We start from the raw sequence: 19,586 nt of genomic DNA, 5'->3' as shown, positions 1-19,586 counted from the left end.
TTTTGCCTATGTTACGCGACGTGTCGCGGCTTCCTCGGAAGGTGCGGCGCTCTAGCCGGGGCGCCTCGGTGGCGGGCGCCGGAAGGCCCGTCTCTGGGGCGGCCGAGCGCCGCCCTCGAGCAGTGCCTCTCCGAGGGCTGCAGTAGCTGCCGTTGACACGTGCTTCTTCGTGCTGCTTGGGAGAGACGCGGCATTGAGACTTTGGCGAAGGCATCTTGGCTTTCTAGCATCTGTAGAAGTCAGCACGGAGGTTTCGTGTGTGCTTGCGAGGATTTAGCAGTTGTGAGGGGAAGCCGCCCCGCTGCTTTGCCAGCGCCCTGCGAGCTCGCGCCCCTGCCGCCCGCCGGTTCCTGCGGGTTTTAACTCCCTCCCGCCCCGGAGAGACGCCGTCGCTCCGCTTCCGGGCCGGCGGCACGGGCGCCGGGTGAGCGGGATTTCACAGCAGGCATCGGCGGTGAAGAGGGAAGGAGGGCAAACCGCGTGGGAACGCGCAGTGTAAGAAAGCCCCGGTGTTACCCCGTTGCATGCGTATCCTCCTCCGAGGCTGGCTTTRGAGCGATGGCAGAGCTGTTCGGACCAGGCGGGCAGACAGATGGTTTGTGTGACAAGGTGATGCTAAAGAAAAACCTGCTTTTTGTTTTTTCCAGATATTTAACACGGTGCCCGAGACCCCACCGTCGAACTCCCAGCTGCTGTTATCCCGCAAGAAGAGCACGGATTCGAAGCCGCCCTCCTGCAGCGAGAGGCCCCTGACGCTCTTCCATACCGCGCAGCCCAACGACAAGCGTAAGTGTACCCCGAAACGCTGCGGCGGTTTCAGCCCTAGTCGCGACCGGCGGAGTTTAATTCCCACGCCACAAAATGCAGTTTTACCCTTGCTGATGTCGATGCACCCTGCAGCCGGGCAGGGCCTCAGTTCTCTGTAGCACCACGTTGGTAGAGAGCACCGTGTCGGTGGGGAGCGGGTGTTGCCCRGCGTGGTCCTGCCTCCGTGTCCCCGGCTGTGGCAGGGGAGCGAGCGGAGCCGGGAGGCCGGGCAGGGGCGAAGACCAGCGTCGATGCACCGCGCCGCGGCTTCTGGCTCAAATGTTCGGGCTTCTCTGCCTCCGATTAAGTTATGGTTAGTTATTCAGCACTCTTTTTTTGAAGGCTCATCACTTTTATCAATATCACTTTTAGCGATACATGCTTCTTTAAGGAAGTACCGGGAGTAGCAATGCATGTGCTGCAAATAGGTATCATGGCATTCGGAGTGCAGCATCAAAAATCAGAAGCTGCTTTGAAAATTTTGGATCTAATGGATTTGTTCACTGACAGTGGAACAGTTGGTAGATCTGAAGGTCCCTTGCTTACCGGTTCCTTCATGTATCACCTTCACCTTACCCAGAAGAGGGACTGAATTTCTGTACTGATTTATTCCTACCTGAAGCAGTGTTTTCTTGGCCTTCCTTCTTGACATTCTGTCACCAGCTCTGCTTGGAGGTTCCCCATGTTGGCAGCTTTCCTTCAAGCCCAGGAGGAACTACCTATTTTTTTTTTTTGGTGTCATCTCATCTGTATGTGTCAGTTGGAGAAGGTTTCCTTTCTTTTCTGACCTGAGGTGGATGTAGCTCCTTGTGAGGCTGGAGAGCAAGGGTTTGAACGGTAAGTTGGGCCACACTGAGCACCGTATCAGTGCTGAGAAACAGCAGAATATGGTGTCCCCATCCGGAGCTGCCTGGAAGGCAGATTGCGCCCACGCAGTTTCGTCTAAGGGTGCTTCACTGGTGTGACCAGTCCCATAGCGGTAGYGCCGCCTCTCAGTAGTCACTGCCGGCAGCCCGAGGCGGAGGAGCGTGGGCTACCTGCGAGCGCTTCGCCGGAGCCTCCTCCAGCTGTGGCTCCGGGGGCGGCTTTCAGGCCACGCGCACCTGCGGGATTTGGCCTGCCCGTGCTCAGAGGCAGCAAGGTGCTCGGGGTTTCCTTGGCAGGGGTTTTGTCACCTCTGGTGCTCGTGCCTCTGAACACACGCTGGGAGAGGTGAAGGCTCAGAGCAGCCCGAGGAGCAATGGCGATACTAAAGACGTGCGACAGGAGTCGTCCATCTGTGAAGCAAGTCCGTACATTGAAGTCAACTTTCTTTCTAAAATTTTCACTACAGTTTGGTCAGAGAAAGCTATGTGTAACTCAGAAATCATGGYGTGATACTCATCAGACAGTATCATGCCAGAGAGCAGATTGGATAATTGTAATGATTATTTTGTTGTTAAATGTTCACATTTTTGCTCGCTGCTAGCCTGGTCAGGGGCAACGAGGAGGTGAGTGCGTGCTGTGAAACAAGTGTCATTAATACCCTAAATTCACTGTTCTGTTCTTCATCAGTTTTTGGTTCTAAGCAGGGTTTTGACGTGCTGCTCTTGCTTTGTTATGCAAAACGCTTTTGTCGTCACTCCTCCGGTGCGGTGCCGGTGGGTGACTGTTATCAGGGTGCCCTAGATCTCAGCTGTCACCCAGAAAGTGCTGCCCCGTTATCTAGCAGGATGGCGTTCGCTGGAAGCGAGCCCCCAGGGAGCGGGAGAGCGGCGCGAGGCTGGGGCCGCCCTGCCTGACCTCGCTTTCCCTTCCCGAGCGCCAAGGCTTCGGCGAGCAGCGCTGGAAACTTGGCTCGCCCCGGCGGGGGCAGCTTCTCGGAGACCGTGCGATTTACAGCAAGGGCCGAGCTCGTGCTTCAGGGCAGGGAGGGCTGGAAAAAACGCACGAGTCGAGCTTGCCCGTGGCACGGGTTGCGTTTCCCTGACCTTGCTCTCCAGGAAGGTTTCGGGGAGCCTCGGGCAGAACTTGCAGAGCAGCCAGTCGCTGGCAGCTCTYCCGGCTGCGGGAGCCGGAGCCTTCCCGGCTGCGACCCTCCTCCAGCTCAGCCCACGGCACTCTGCAAATGACTCTCCTGCCTTCCGCGTGGCGGCGGCGAAGTATGCTTTAGCAGGTTTGCTCTTTCGTTTCTGCAGCTATAACACCAAATGAGGTATTGTGGTGAGGAATCCCTTCACTTGAGCTGTTAAAAACATGATGCCAAGCACAGCATCAGCCTTTTAAAAAGAAGAAATAAAATAAAGAGATAGTTTCAAATTCTTCCATTCATCTCCCATCCTCTTCAGATGGGAGATCCACTCTCAGCTTCTTGGCTGATAGTAACTTTAATTTAATAGTGGCTGGTAGCTAGTTCTTAGATTACACAGGCAGTTGACGCTGATTTGTTAGGATTATGGAGCTTATTTTCAGACTTTAGCCTTGGGCAGAAAATGTTCAGAAATAATAAAATATAGCTTTAGAATGGTTCTCTCAATGCAAATCTATCCTCCTTCGGCCTTTCACTACAGCCCTGCAGTCTAGTAGAGGTTCAGCGTGGAGTAATTCATGGGCTTCTCCAATTTTCCACTCCAAGAAGCTTGTCCATCATGGTATTGTTGTAGGACCTGTGCGATGAGATGCAAAAATCTGGGGGTGATTTGGCCTGGCCACCTTGGTTTTCTAAGTCCTCTGACAGGGTTAATTTCTCTCTTATTTCATCTGCTGGCTCCACTCTATCTTCTTGTCAATATTTGTACAGTTCGTTGCTCTACTTTTCTTCACTTTGCCTCTTCTTATCTCCTGTGCGGATAATCTTTTTCATCATGAGGCACTTATACCTCAGTCAGCACAACTGAGATGCAGAAACTTCTTATAACCGCATTACCTCACCTCTTTTGATGGGAACGAGCAGTGTTTGAGACGTGCTTGAGAGCTTTGCCTTCTCACTGTTCTCACTTCTCGCTCATACAGAACTAGGTCGTTTGTCCCTCGAGTTCCCTAAAGAGCTAGAGTAGATTTTTTTTCCCCCTTTTGCTATGTTATCTTTAGAGAAGCTATTTGGCACGAGCGCTGCCGCTCGGCTTCCCGAGACCCCATGTTGCCCCCTCAGCCTTCATTTCTTAGGGTATTTTGCCGTCCGTTTTGGCTGCTATTGATATTTTCCTTCCATCCGCTGCCATCTGCCCTCCTGCTCTTCTATCATTAAATCAGACTAAATAGGATGGACAAATGGTGCTGTCTTGATAGATATAAATGAAAGCAATTTCCCTTCTGGAAGCTAAAACTTTATCAGGGGCCTCTCCAATGCTAGTGGTAGCCAGGCAGTTAGCCTTGCTTGAAAGAAATAGCTTGAAAACATAGCTAAGGGAAGGATTAGTAGCAATAAACATGGGTTTGGTCATTGTCACCTTCTGAGTCCCATGCGGACGTTCATTAGTTCACAGCTTCGTAGCGGAGTCTGCGCTCAGCGAGGCTGTACTCTGGCTGAACTTTATGAACTCTCCTCTTCCAGCGTATCCACTGGCGCGATACTTGCAGGATAAGATTGAATTACAGTTCCAGCTTCAAACTCATTACCTGCTGCTGGAGCTGGGTGTAAAATATAGGCCAATAAATATCTTTAAATTTGGCACTCCAGGGAAATCACTCTTGTTTATGAGCTTTTCTGACTTGGTTTAGGGAAAGCATGGCTTTTTGTTTGATCTCCGTATGACTCAAAGCTAAAGAGATTTTTGGCTTTTTCCTTTTGACATGCCAAAAGGTGGCAAGTTGGAAACCATGGTTGGGCAAAAATATCCTGATCCAAGTGGCCTACTTAYAATTAAGTAAATCGTAGGAACACAGGAGGAGACAGAGAAGTGTAAGTCGTACTTGCTCCTTTGTTAGCTTATTGGAGATCAAGATCAATGAAATGCAATTTCAGGAATCTATTGACATAATTAACATGTCTTTGGCTTTGGGCAATCTTTGGAAGAGGAGCTCACCCATACAGACCTACATTTCAGACTGCGTATAAGGAGCAAACAGCGGGACAGGTTGCCCAGAGAGGTTGTGCAGCCTTCATCGTTGGAGGTTTTCAAGACCAAACTGCCCTGAGCAGCCTCATCAGCCTCGTAGCTGGCACTGCTTGGAGCAGGGGGTTGGAGCAAGGACCTCTGGAGACCCCTTCCAACCTGGGCTGTCCTATGGCTCTACAGTCTGCCCTGCTGATAAGGATGCCTGATAGCATGCAAGGTACCCCAGAAGTAGTTTTAACCAGCCACCTTGCAAGCTATGTGTAAGGATTATTGTAAGTACTAATGAGCCTATCAAAAGAAAAGGAAGTTTCTGGGGGATGGATGAATGCAAGTAGGGCCTTTCAGTAATTTCATTAAGTACAAGCGGAGTTTGTTCAGACTTACTGTAGGGGAACATCTCTGCATTTCTAGAGGAGCAAGGAACGGGAGCCGTGGCCAAGAGGCACACATACTGGAGATTTCTCGCTATATCATTTCTGCCAACGACATTTTACGTTACCTACAGTGTTGATGGGTCTCTCCAGAAATTGCTGATTCCTGTCACATTAAGCCTTTTCCAGATTCAGTAGAGCAGCCAGCGCCAGCATCGTGTTTCCTGGAAAGGCCGCTGGGCTGAGGGGGAGCGGAGCCCACSCTCCGGGCTGGGGTGGGAAGAACCGGCTTCTCTTCTCAGCGCCACTCTTAACTAGCGTAGCCGTGACTCCTGGCAGGTCGTTTTGAGTTCCCCAATCCTTTATTTACTTTTTTTTCAACCTGTCTAATGTAATTTAGCCATCAAGCTAGTTGGAAATAAGGTTTGTGCAGTTCAGCCTTAATTAATGGGGCCTCTCAGGACTGTTATGCAATGCATGTACGCGTAACGACGCTGCCGCGTTGAGACTGCGATGGGCTTCTTCGGCGCAGTCTCACCGACGGAGGGCACGCGCGTCGGCAGCGGCGAGGCGCAGCGTGGACGCGCGAGCAGCTCCGATCCGCTCTGCAGCCCCCGTCGCACCGGCTGTAACGTCAGGGTGAGACTGCAAACCAAATCGTAGTGAGCCCCTCTTCTCTGCCTTCCTTCTCCGTCCCTGGGCATCTCCCTGCCCAGGCTGAGGGGTAGCCCTCACTCGCTGTCGTCCAGCCCTCTGGTTTTGCCCAGGCAGAGGGCAGATTTGAGGACTCCAGTGAACGAACACAACGAGGAGTGTTAGACCTGGCTTTTCTCCCCAGCATCCCCACAGCTTTTGCTAATGTAAACTTTTATCTTCGAAGCAGTGGTAAAGAGCTTACGCTGTGCCACGCTCCTCTGCGCCCCGGACAACACGACTCCTCTGTTCTTTTACAGAAATGTGGGGGATTTCTTTCTGCTGTATATTGAGGATTAGCTTTTTATATAACCAGGAGTTTCTCTTATCCTTTTCAWCCCTGTCTGTTTCAGGGATTCCCTACTGCTGTGTGCTTTTTAGTAGCAGTTTGATCATATTGCTGTATGAAGGAAAAATCATTTCTTTGAGAGATTTATCATTAAAGTAGGACTCATTATAATTTCTAGCAGGAACCTATCTGTCATGAAAGCATCACCGCCGAAGTGGCGGCTCTCTCCCGCAGGACGGGATGATGTTAATTGCCTCTCACAATTACAGTTACTGCTTGTATGGAAGAGGCATCTTACGAGAACGAATTAGGGTGTTTTAGGTAAACCAGCGCCGAGCTGAGACGCGAGCCCAAGCTGCAGACATCGGTTTGGGATGCATAATATTTTCACGCTTAGTTGCAGAAGTTGCACAGCTGAGGGAGCGATCTCTCAATAGGTGGTGATCGAGTGAAACGAGAAACTCTGAGAAACCTCGGAGCTGTCAGATGTGGTGCCAGGGCTTCCCTCCGGCTGCGGCAGGCGGGCCGGTACCTCCCGATACCCCGAGACCTCCCACCGCGGCGGGCGCTGCAGGGCAGAGCAGGCACGAAGGTGCCTTCTCAGCTCAGATAAGAAGCTGAGTTTTGGCACCCAGGTGATACGTAGCCCAGAAGAGGAAAGCTAAAATCAGAACGGGGTGGAGACCCCTTCCCCTCCCTCCTCCCCCCTGCTTTTAGGGATAGCGCTTTCCGATTGTAAAGCAGGCCAGGCAGGATCACTAGCAGTTGCTGTAAAGTCCGAGGCTGGAGCACGTTTTGCTGAGAAACACTTTAACTGGCTGATCTGTCCCTTTCTCACTCTGAAAGGTTATCCGACTCCAGCATACAGCTGGCACATTTGGTCCCTCCGTAGCTCATTTCAGTGACAGAGAAATTCATTCCTGTATATAGTTTGCATTTTAATTTTTTTCAGGTTGYGCAGTACTTATGAAGTCTTTGGGAATGTAAAATATTAATGACTTGAGAAAAATCAATGTTTTCTTACTGGAAGAGTTACTCATTTAAAATGTAACTGCACCTTAAAAAAAAAGAACAAGTAACTGCTATTTCTTATAGTATACAGTATAATATATGTGAAAACACGACTGTAAACTAACTGCCTGTCTTTTGGGATCTGCTGTGGTGCTGCCCTGTTTATGTAAGGGCAAGGATTATTAATAGGAATGCTTCATGTCTTGCAGCAGTACGTTCTTTACTGTTTTATTTAGTGGCAGCTATAGGTGAGGTGTGACGATTCTTGTTTTTTTGGTGTTTTTTTAGAGGAGAACAGGAACAGTATCATCAACTCCAGCCTGGAATCCGTCACATCCTCGAACGTAAACAGCTTCCTCAACTCCAGCAGCGCTCCGCAGCCCAACCTGAACTCAAGTGATCTCGAACTAGAAGTAATTAAACCCAACAGGCCAAATTCACTGTAAGTACAGCGGTAATTAGTGTTTTATAGACTTTCCATCCTTAATCTTTAATCAGGTCTGTTTCTTACTCTGAATCAGAGCAGTTTGTTGAAGAATACAATTTAACATTTTAATTTTTAATGGGAGCCTGGTATGTGTTCTGCATTTTTAACTCGGTCCAAGTGGTGGAATTAGTTACTGTCGGTTATGTTTGCTGGCTAGTTTCAGCTCCAGTGATTTTAACCATGTGGAATATTTTTCAAGCAGAACTTCCCATTGCTGTTTGAACTGTTTGACCCAGCTGGTGATAACTCCAGCAAACACAAAAGACTTTTCTTCTCAGTTAAGTTCTATGACTGTTGTCAGTACAGTTGATCTCTAGCCAAATTTGTGCCGTTGCTTCTGCTATTGCTTCCTTCATCTGGAAAGTTCAAGGGAAAAAATAGTGACCTTAGCAATGACTCCCTGGGGACGGCTGAGTTATTTATGAAGTCCCCTGAACCGACACAGCTGAGCTCTTGCACCAGTGGTCCTCTCCGCTGAGGGGAATTTCCTTCCTTTCGCCTCTCTGCCTGGCCCGATAGCACTTTCCCACAGAGCCTCCCCTGCTCGCGCCTGTGGAGGTCTGCTCGGATCTCGGGGAGCTGGTGCAGCGCTTGCAGCCCTAAGGCAGTTTCCGCCGTGCCCCAGCTCCTGTCCCCCGGGGCTCGGCCGCCAGGAGCCCTGCCAGAGCCGGGGCAACTCCCGGCCCTGCCCTGTCCAGGGACCTTGGCAGCTAGGGGGGACCCCCCTTCCCACCGCTCCAGGGGCTTCCAGACCTTCAGACTCCCGCTCAGCCGCAGAAGGGACCTCTGGTCCCCTGCGAGGAAATGGGCAAAGTCCCGCGTTAGCTGGGGACCGTCCTGCCTCGGCCTTCTGCAGCTAACGGCGGCAGGGCGGCGAGGGGCGGCAGTCCCCGCCGCTGGAGCCGGCGCGGTCGGGGCAGCCTGCCGCTGCTGCCTCGGCTGCCCGCGTGCGCTGAGCGTTGGGGGCCTGGGGTGCCGTGCGTGGGTACCTGCGTAGCGACGGCCTAGCCCCCTGCCTGCGGGGTTCCCAGCGGGCAGGCAGGTCCGTCCGTCTGCCCGTCCGCCCGTCCGCGGTCTGCGGCTGCCCCGCTGCCTGCGTAAGCCCGTGCGCAAGCCGAGGCGAGCTGTGGTTCTTATCTGCGGGCTCTGCTTCTTTCTCACCGTCACTGCTGCCGTTAAGGACGTGACTGCCGTGAACAGAAAACTGGCCAGAACTTGCGTTTGCCCCAGCCGGTACCGGCCCAGGGAGTGGGACAGATAGACCGTTTGCGCCGTGCTGCACAGCGGCGCCCGGGGACTCGCGCGCTGCGGGGCGGCTGCCCGAGAGCAACGCCCGGGCTGCAGGAACGACCCTCCAAAGGCCAGGGAACCTCCGAAGGCAGGTGGCTGCTACGTGCCCGAAGAGGCGAGTGACGCCGCGGAGGTGCCTCCCGCCTGGCGTTGGCCCCGCAGGGCGCTGGGGGGCCGGCGCGGTCCGAGAGCCGGCTCTCGCGGTGAGCTGCCGGGAAGCGCTTGCTGGGCGGTATTTGGTGTTTTTCCTTAAATCCAGTTGTTATGCGATAATTTTCACACAGTCAGAATCAAACAAGTTTTCAGTCCATACTGAGATAAAGGCTGAAAAGTCAGTCTTAAAGTGTGTACTGCTACCAAGCAAATATTGTCTTCTCTGTACCCCAACTCTTTAGAGCAAACATCTATAAATTTAAGCCAATCTTTCAAGGAGGAGAAGTGAAGTGTCTGGCCTTGTTTTATTCTTTTTAAATGCTAGGTATTGATGTCACTCACTGCAACCAGTCTGTGCCAGTTACTCCCAAACACAAGTTTGTGCTCCGCATGAACCAATTTTGTTGTCCTTGTTCTTGTCCGTATTGCTGTTGTTTTTACTGTTCGCTGAAATGCATTAGTTTGTTTTTAAATACTTGCTTTCAACCTAATTTGCAGTCACATGAAAATTTTAGTGCTAAATTTGCATCAGCAGTACTGTAGTAGTTAAACATACACCGATTGGTTTTATTTATTTATTTATTTATAGCTGCCTAATACCAGCTAATTGTGTTTAATCCTCACTCTGAATTTGGGGTGGGTTGGAGAGAACAGCATGTGCAGCAGGCTGGCTGCCTCGCTTATTGCAGGAAAAGGAACATGTATTTTTAAACGTGTAAGGGTTTTGTGCGCGTGGTCGTTGTTTCCATGTGAAGCGTGCTCAATGGATGGTCATCAGGATGATTTTGCTCTGTTCAGAGCTCACTGGCTGCTCRTTGCCATTACACTTATTTCCAGCGAGGCTTTTTATAGCAGCATTTCWCTGAGGCTGCTGTTGCACCTCTTCCCAGCTGCTCGCCTTGCTTTGCTCGCGGACGTGGGTAGGGGAAAGGTTGACTAAGCTGGTGTTTGTGTTGCTGCTGGTGCTCCTGTGCATCCTGACGTGCAAGGAGGGCCCGCTCGGGCTGCGCCCGTGGTGCACGCCGGCGAGGCAGCCACCCCGGTGCAAACGCACGAGAAAGGGGCTGCTTCGGCCTCGGCGCGGTCCGGCGATGCTGCGGGCCGTGGCCCCGCGGGGAGCCCCAGCCCGGTCCTGCAGCCAGAGCTGGTTCCCGGGTGCAGGCGAGGCTGGGACACGGCTTCCCAGCGCTGCCCTATCCCGAGGACTTGGTCGTCATTGCTCTGTGGTAGTGTGCAGGTAATGCCTGTGTAAGGCATGTATAATGCAGGTATAATGCCTGTTCTTGTTTTTTAACCAGCCTGGTAACCTGGACCCAGTAAGTTCTGGGCAGCTCTGTAAACTGCAGTTACTTCTTGCACAGCAGTAACAGATAACCTGCGTTTCTCGGGCTCCCCAGGAATTGCCTGGCCCGCAGTTACAGCACATTGCGACGGAGGACTCCCAGGTACCTTTCTCATTATGGCCCCTCAAGCGCGCTCCTGGCTTCTCCGCAAGTCCTCCGAGACCCATCCTTAAGTTCTGCCTCCTGAGTTTGTTTGTTTTTCTTATGTTCTTCCCCAGTTCTTATTATCTTCCAGCCATGTGCCCAGGCCATCGTGTGTCGGGACCCCTTCCGAAATAACTAGCTTTCCCTAGGTGCTTGCCCGCAAGTTGATCAACTTGCTGAGTCAGAGGATTGACCTGCAGCCAAAATCCAGCGCTGCAGCCGGGAGCCGTGCAGCCCCAGGGGCGGGGAGGCTGGGGAGCCTCGCTTTCTGCTTTGGAAGAGGGAAGGGTTTCTTCCAGCACAAGCAGCTCTGAAGGAAGCAGATACAAAAGCAGCCTGGGTTCTGAGCTCCCGCCTCCTCCGCAGAGGGACCGCGGCCGAGGTGAGAATTCAGGCCCGCGCCAGGGTGGAGCGTGGCCGCCTCTTTGCTCTGGCGTCTCAGTGCGCCGCTGAAAAGCGGAACTGATGCGTGTTGCCCATAAGGGACACTGGGCATGCTAGCCCTAGAGGCCTTTCACTACTTTGCTGCTAGGAAATGAAAATTTCRGTGCCTCCAGTTGCTGATGTTGCTCTTGCCCTTATCTGGGTTGAATCTGCCTTGACCGCCTCGTCGGGCGCYGCAGGGGCGATTTTTCCCTGCCGGGATTTTTCCCTCCTTCCTGGCACCCCGGCTCTCCTCACATCCCAGAAGGGACAAAATGCGCCCTGATAAATAAAGCAAATTTCTCCTCCTTTACTCTCTTGCTCACAAACATGCACATTAAAGGTCATTTTCTGTTGACAGAAATGAGGTCTCCACCAGAGGCTTTAATTACCTGCCAAAACTGAGTGGTTTTGCAGTGGCTTGTCTGCAGCCCTAGGACGACGGGATAAGTTTGGCATATAAAAAAGGCCTGATTAAAGTCAACCCATAGCTGTTGGAGGCACTGCTGTGGCAGCGTCTCAAGGCTGGATTTGCTTTGGTTTAAAAAAAGATGCGGGAAGGCTGGCGTTTCTCTCACGCTTCGTGGGAGCAGGGCTGGCGCCCACCGTGCCCTGCGGCTCGTCCCTGGCCTTTAGTCCTGCGGCTCAGCGGCGGCATCGCGTGGGATCAATATTTCGGTTTTGGTCTGGGGTCTGCCACTTCCTTTCTCTAGATGTCATTGCAGCCTTTCTTTTTTTCCCCCCAGTTTTGTTCCACCTCAATTTGGATGCTTTGCAAAGGTGATGGCAGGTATGGTATGGAAGTGGCACATGATGTGCCTCTTAGTATTTTAAAAATAAAATACTGCTTTGAAATCTTTGCTAATTATGTTGTCTCCTAGTATCAGTGAGTTATCCATTAGTGGCTTTGTGTCACCTTCTCATATGTACGACAAAGCATGTAGAGCATGACATCTGCTAAGTGGAAAATGCATTTTTTCTGTTGGTCACAATGTACTGAGAGCTGAACTCAGATTTGTGGTCAGAAAAAGCTGCGGTGTGTTGTTGCTGCAGAGTAGTGTCCACATTCCCGCTGCTGTCAGCCCCCAGCTCGAGACACTGGGAAGCAGAAGGACACCCCACTGAGCRGCCTGGCGCGGGGTTGTTGCCATTCCAGGGTTGCATGCTGTGGTGTTTAAGTCCCGTTCAACTTTGGCCATCGGTGGCTTTCCCCATGGAGCAGTTTTTCTGCAGTGGGACATCTTAACTGAGAACCACAGCCTGGAAAAATTTCATCTCTGCTGTCATTCGGCCTACAGCTTTCTGCTCTGTGTGGAGGCACATTGCCTCCAGACCTTCTGCGTGCAGACCTCAAAAAATGCAGATGACAGGAGTTTGGGACAAACTATCTCAGAGTCAGCTCCTCCGTCACAGGCTTGCAAAAACCTGGATTGAGGCTGTCCTACCACGTTTGCAAGCCCCTGAGGCGGATCTGCTCATCTCAGAGTTACTCCTCTTCCCTCCCTGCTCTACAGCTGCGCACCTGTAGCTGGCAAGAGGGAGGTGAGAAGCCCTGAGGGGAAGCCAGGGGCCACCACCATGTCCTCACGTAGCCACCTCCCACCTTGCTCCCCCTCCTGCCTTGTTGCTCGCCTTCTCCTTGCGGRTTGCAACCGCATTCAGGGCTGCCACTTTCTTCCTGTGAGCATTGAAGTGTGGTGTCCAAACATCCATCTTTTCGCGTTGGGTACCCTGACTTCTTGCTGCACAGGAGAGACCTATGGCACTGCTACTTAATCTCTGTAAATGCTCTTTTAGGTGTTGCAATGAAAGCAGTTGTACAATTTTGAAGTCTGTGCTGCTTATTAAGCTAGAAACTGATGTTCTTGTTGAAATAAAACTATGAGACTGCTCTTGAAGTCAGTGAGGAAAATGTTAAGGACTGCAACTTTGAGGGATCTCTTGATTTTATTATAACATGGTAAGCACGGACACATTCAAAGGTTGTTTTAAAAGGTGTAATGTTAAAAAGTTGGAACATTCTCTGTGAAATTTGAGAAGTTCGTGCTTGCTTTTTTTCACAAAGGCCTTTCGGCACGCTGTTAAATGCTTGCGTGTTCTTCAGTCCTGCTCCTGGTTCTTGAACCATCCGAGTATCTGCACGCTGCCTTTCCCAGGCTTCAGCGTGCCGCAAGGGCTCGCGAGTCTCTGCAGAGAGGCGGCGGCAGGCCTGCATCTGAAGTGCTCTTCCGAGCCGCGGGGCATTGCCAGCGCCTGCTCCTTCTGGGGCACCCAGGGACTTCAGCTTTGCCTTCCCTGGATCACGAACCCCCTTCGCCAGCCTGCGGAGGAATTGTTTTCCTCCAGGGTGAAGGTTCTTCCTCCCTAGCAACCAGCCAGCATTTTACTATGGGAATGCATTTATTTATTAGGGCTGGTTTTATTTTTATGGAAAAACTGCTCTGGGCAGCAGTTGTACTGGGTGAGTCAGCAGGATTGCTGTCCCATGCCGCGGCTGGGGGCACGGCACGGCACGGCAYGGCCRGCACGGCGAGCGGGACCAGGCTGCTTCCTTAAAGCGCTGGCTTTCTTCACCCTTGGCGTTGCAGAAAACTTCTTCCTTAGAAAACACGGCAAAGTAAAAAAACAGGGAACTGTGATTTTCTAGCAGAGGCACGTAGCTGAGAAAGGGGGAAGGCTGCAGAGTGCTGTGTGTGATCACTGAAAGCACACGCTGTGTTTAAAGCAGCGGGTTTTCACTCCTGGAAGARAAGCCGCGCGCGGCGGCGGCCCTGCAGCGGGTGCCTGCGGCGCTGCCCGGGGGCAGGACGCCCGCGCAGAGCTTGCAGGAGCCGCGCGCTGCCCGCCCGCTGCCAGCGCCTGGCCTGCGGCTCTCGCCTTGCTGCTGCCTGCTCCGGGGGTTTTGCTCCCCGGTTTTCATTTATGGGGTCCTGGCCGAGGGGTGGAACGTTACTAAGGCTTTGCAGATGGTTTGGTTCAGCGTTTCCCGGCCTGGGAGCCGAGCGCTTGGCAGTCTCAGAGCGCCTCGCGCGCGGGTCGGTTTGTGGGCCGGCGCCGGGGCTGCGGAGCGGCTCCCTTCGAAAGGGCGCGCGGTTAGCAGGCACTCACGGAAGGGGCTTTTATGGCCTCCCCGAGGCAAAAATAATGAACGCCAAAAGGAAAATCAGTCAAAGAGGGAAATATCATCTGTCGCTCCCTCAAAGTTAAATGTTACCGTGTTTATTTGCTTGTTTTTAAGGAACCTACAGGTAGCATTTTTTAAGTTGTTGCAGAGCTGCGTCCGAGGCTGGAGCCTCGCGCAGCGCAGCCTGCCCAGACGGCCGTTCCCAGGCCGAAATGCGTCCGTACAGTATCCCTGACCCGGCCAAAACGAGCRCCTCGCTGGGTCGCTGATCCTCCGAGCGGTCCAGCCCCCCAGCTGTGCCGTTTACCACGGCAAGCACCGGCGAGCGGGACTTGGAAGCGATCTTACCTCCTGCGTTTAATTGGGTCTGCGCTACTTTGCTCGGGGAATTTGATAATAATTAGCAGTCGTCGTGGCAACCTCACAGCCACAGCACCTCCTCCTCGTCCTCGTCCTCCTCGCTGAGGACCGCGCTGTGCAGTGCCCGCAGCCGAAGGATGCTCTCCTGGCCCCCGTGCCAGGGCAGCGCCGGCGGCGGCAGGGTCTCCGCGTCCGGCCCCGCTGCTTCCGCACCCTCCTTGCCCTGGGGACGCTGCCCTCGGGGATGTCATAGCTTTGGGAATTGGGTTTTGTCATCGCGCCGCTATTTACATTTTATTTTGTTTTGTTGTTGACCAAGTATGGCTATTTCTTGCCCTCTGTGGATATGGAAAGAAATGAGGAGCAGATCTAAGGTCTAGTGGTCAGGAAAAAAATAGCCCGATTAATGTAAGGCGGAGAGGTTGTTCCCATGTGCTTCTGATTTACGTCGTCGTCACGCATCCTGGTTAAAGTCTGGACCGCGTTTCTTCTTTCCTTCCCCCAGAGTAAAGGCCTGAAAGAAAAAGTGAAGGCCTGAGAGCAACTTCTGCCCGCGGGCGTTGCAGATCGCCCTGTCGTGGCGGGGGTTTAGGAGCCCCCCGCGCCCGCGCCGCTGCCTCGCCGGGACGAGCAGAGCAGCTCCGCGGCGCGGGCCGAGGGGCGCCTCCCCGGGAGCGCTCCTTCCCGAGGGAGCCCCTCGGGGAGCCAGGCTTTCTTGAATGCTTTCCTGCCGTTGCTGCAGAGATAAAATTGGAGAGTCACTTTTTTTCCTTCCCAAACTAGCATCCTCTAAGCATTTTCCTCTGTTCTGAAATCCTTCACAGTCCCAAATCTGCGCCTAGTGGCAAACAAATCAACGTAGCACCGTGCATGCATCCAGYGGGATAAGGCAGTATTTTTTGGAATAAATAATCTCATAAAAATGCAAAGAGCTTCCACAATTATCAGTTTTAACACATGTAAGCAAAAACAGGCAAACACAAGGAAAGGTAAATAGACCTTTGAATGTTGCTTGTTTGTGAAATTTCCTTGCAGAGTTTGTCACTATTTCCACTTTGAAAAATAACTACATAAACATGGCACAGCCTTGTTTTCCTGTACTTACGCAGGATGCAGGCATCTGCAGCAAAAATAATTTGTTTGTTTTTTTTTTGTTTTCCCCTCCCGTGGAGCCCTCAGGACCAGGAGCGACGTGAACGCTTACTGTGCCGTGCTTCGTTAGTCAACTTATTGTGGGAACGACCCCTCCTGGTTCGGGGAGCCGGCCGCTGCGCTGCTAGCCGCGAGGCTGCGCCGGTGCAGCGGGCGGCAGAGCTTGCCGTTGCTTCCAAAACCGGAGGGGAGTTATCCTGACTCCTGGGTGCTGCGCCGGGTGGGCAAGGGGAGGCAGGGCGGGAGGCGGCAGCGTCTGCGCGGTACGCCGAGGCGGCAGCGGGGGGTAACCTCCACCCCAAATGCCTCTCCCTCACCTCGGCCCTCTCCCCCTAGCGCTGTTGCCTTCTCCAGTTCTTCACAGGTAATTCCTGTATTAAATCCCACCTCGGCTTGAGCRCTCAGCTTTGAACCAACCTGGTGGGATCCCCAAGAGCCACTCCCAGAATAGCACTATGGGCTTGCATTTTTCCATTTCTGGCTTACGACTCAAATTTGCACGCTTTGGAAACACGGTGGCTTTTCTTGCCTGCAGGGCCTGGGCTCCTGCAGGCGAGCAGTACAGCAGCTCGTTCTCTGCCGGCCTCGTATGGTTTTGCAAGGCTCGGCACGCTTTGCTCCCGGTCTCCCGCAGAGGCGAGGTCCTGCGGTGCTGCGCCCGGCGAGGCGGGCGCCTCCACCGCAAGCCGGGTGCCCAGGAGGGCCCTGGCGGTTCCCCTCTGCTCTGAGTGCGTTTATCAGCCCCTTGGGCTGTAGTTAATCAGTGGTGATTAAGCCTGATGCGCACGTACGTCGCCGCTGGGTGACACGCGGCGAGCCGCAAGCAGTAATCTGCTCGGCAGCCAACAAGCGTCTCGTACCGGAGCCCGACCGTAGCAGCCACGCAAGGCGCAGCGCAGACCTCGAAGCGTTGGGCTTTTGCCCTCATCTGGATTTTAATAGCAGAGGCCAGTCTCGAGGGGTGGATCTTATGATATCATTAAACAAAAAACGTCATTTTAAAAGGATTAGGTAAAATTCTCTTAATCATAGATCATCAGGGAAAGCATTATCTAAGGTTYTTTTTTGAAAGGACCGGACCTCGTCGGGCTGCAGTTGCATGCTGTGCCTGGGGCCGGGGGACGCGGGGCGCCCGGACGGCACGGCAGCCGTGCCGGGCCCAACCCTGCCGCCGTGCGAGAGAATCGAGCAGAAACCTCTGCCTCCRCAGAGGCGGCTGTAAGGAAGCGTTGCGCTGCGAGCAGCGCGGTGCTGTATGGTTATTTCGGCTTTCCCTCCCTTGCTGTCCTGCTGGTCAGGGCTGGTCGGGGTTTGCATCTCTTCCGGCTCTSAGTGCAGCTGGGGGTGGTGCTGGATTGCTCTCCAAAGTGGGAAGGAGCTCCTGGGACGCTGTAATGAATCTGCAAATAATATTGTCTGAAAGGGAAAAGGTTTCTCAGACATGGAAACTGCAATCGCAGTGACTGTAAAACTTTGCTGGGGTCCTGCAATACTGAGCTGTGGCTCTGCTCCGCCACATGCCCCGCTGTGCTGCGCGCTGATCTGGGAAGGGAAGGTAYGGCGCTTGGGGCAGCTCCGGGGGGAAGCTAGCCCAAGCACACAATGTTTCTTCTGCTGCTTGGAATCGCAGGAGATGCAAAAACCTTATGAGAGCAAGATTATAAACAGCACAGCAGAAACGGCCTGTTGGATTTTGTGCTAAGAAGAAAAACAAGTYAGCTGTAGAGTCCCCTCACGTGCACGTTGCAAAGGCCACGCTTCAGCGCTGCGGGATGAGTTCGGGCTGTGGGTAATGCTGAATTTCCCCAGCAAAAGGCAGGCCCCACAGCTGGCAAACTGAGCTTTTTACTTCAAATCATGGACGGGAGCAGCAGCGCGTCGTGGCCGTTCTCCGCTGGCGCAGGTCTCTGGGCAGGGTGGGGGGATTTCGGCATACGGCTGTTTTGAAGAACGCCACGTATTGTGTTTTAGCCATGGGGTTACCTCTGTGTCCAAGAGGATTGCAGATTGTTCACAGTTTAAAACAGAAACCAGACATCTCCCTTGTTTTTTTGTTTGAGAAAAGATCCTAAAATTTGCAGTCTGTTGCTTGGATTATTCCAGATGACATAATATTCAAAGTAGCTTATGACTTATTTATTGCTTGGTGAAGGCTGTTGCACAGTGTGGTGTTTTTGCAAAGCAGCTTTAACTTGAGAGTCCAAGACTGAGCCTGCARCGCGTAAGCTCCATCACTTGAGTGACTCAGGGGGCTGGCAAAGATCTTCAAACCCAGTTCATGAAAACAGCAAGCAGCAAACTCCATGGACTCCCCAGATAAATAGACTTGAGGCTTAGCTGCTGACGGCAATACATTTGAAAATTGTGTATATGTGCATATATGCATGTGTGTGTATTTCCTAAGTCTTTCCTATGTTGGGTTTAAATAATCCTGGATTTATTTTAGATGCATTTTATGCTACCATGAGGTATTTTAAGATACATGAAAAAGAAAGATGCTTGTAGGCCACAAGACCAACGATCTTGTTCTGGGAGGGCAGAAGGAAATTACAAACTTGCATTTGAGGGAGAGATATTTAAGGCTCTTTGGTCGAAAGGAGAAGCCCAGCGCTGGAATGGGTGCCAGCTTCCCCCGGCTCCGCTCTTCGGGGCTGTTGCTTTGGGCTCGCAGAGGGCAAAGCCTGAAGATGGGTGGTTTAGCTGGTTTTCTGCTGTGGGAGCTTTTCATATGCCCCAGAGTTTGGTATAACAACTTTTTAAAGCTCTAGCTGTCTTTCACTCTTTAGTTGGCTCTTGGTCTAGAATCTTTCCACAAATTAAACTGGAAAATGAAGCCAAATATTCTAACATGGTCTCCAATTCTGTGGCTAACCCCATGCGAACTAGTAGTCATATGTCAAAATATTTTCTGTGCGTCCATCCATTAAAACAAAGACAATTTGTCAGGTTAGGTGCTGTTTTTTCTAACGTGATCAGGAACTTCTCTTCCTTTTCTCAGCAGGAATAAGCTACGCGGTTGCTCCGCTGCGTTSCTTCGGCCATCCCCCCCGCCGGGCTGCGCGAGTCCTAGCCCGGCTGATGCGTGAGCTGTCTCTTCCCAGGCCTTTCCGCAGCTTCTTGCAGCCTGGCTGTGGCTCTCTGCAGCTTTGCCCAGTGCTGCCTCTCCAGAGACTTCTCAGAAGTTTCTGCGTTTGAACAGCGCCGTTCTGTTTATACGATTTGCTCGGGAAACATCTAAGGGTGCTTCTTGCAAACTGAATTACCTTGGAGCTGTAGAACTCCATCCCAGAGATCTAAAAAAGAGCCCTAAACTTCAGTATCACATACACTTAAAAGACAGCTTTCTTGAAAGCCCGAGGAAGAAAATACAGACATTGCGCTTTCGTTGCTTTCTTAATTCGTATCGTTAGTGTGGAGACAGCTGCAGAGCAGCATTTTCTTCAGAGAAACCGCCTGAGACAAATATTGGCTAATGGAAATTTTACTTTCAAATAAAGCGGTATTTGAAAACACACGAAGGCCGTTGTGGGAGCTGGACGCGGGACCCAGGGATGCGGCGGCAGCCTCCGGGCGGCCGGTGCGGGTCTCGGCCCGGCCCCCGCTGCCGCCGCGTCCCGCGGCTCCCCAAAACCCGCAGGTCCCCCGGCGGGGGCAGGAGGGGAAACGGGGCTGCTCGGTCGCAGAGACATCCTGTCTCGCCCTGAAAGAAGATCCCTGCGCTTAATTAAGTCCGTAAATTAGCCGGTGCTCCGAGGCCGCCACTTCAGCATGAAACGGAGGTAATACAATCTCTCCGCTCCTCTCGGCCGCCGATTAATTTGCGGCGGCGCGCGCGAGGGCAGCGGGGCGCGGGCGGCGCGGCAGGCTGTTGGCGGGGCTCTGCTAAGCCGGGAAATTATCGT

General features: G+C 52.7%; 1 protein-coding gene across 4 annotated transcripts in view; it reads left to right on the top strand.

Moving 5' to 3' along the window:
* The window catches only part of ARHGAP26 (Rho GTPase activating protein 26), a 157,017-nt gene that overhangs the window by 122,134 nt on the left and 15,297 nt on the right, over positions 1-19,586 (top strand). For all 4 annotated transcript variants that reach the window (XR_014896778.1, XM_085312734.1, XM_085312733.1 and 1 more), the window contains exons 19-20: positions 648-786; positions 7,497-7,650. Coding sequence is in view for 3 of the 4 variants with exons in the window: in XM_085312734.1 (XP_085168860.1) it covers positions 648-786; positions 7,497-7,650 (293 nt within the window). In the remaining variant the exon portion in view is untranslated. The remainder of the gene's footprint in view (positions 1-647; positions 787-7,496; positions 7,651-19,586) is intronic.

This window comes from Rhea americana, unplaced genomic scaffold (assembly GCF_003343005.1).
Source record: "Rhea americana isolate MKP2758 unplaced genomic scaffold, rheAme1 scaffold_37, whole genome shotgun sequence".
NCBI classification, from domain to species: Eukaryota; Metazoa; Chordata; class Aves; order Rheiformes; family Rheidae; genus Rhea; species Rhea americana.
Note: the sequence above shows the minus strand (reverse complement) of the source record. Positions and strands in the feature narration are given on the sequence as shown.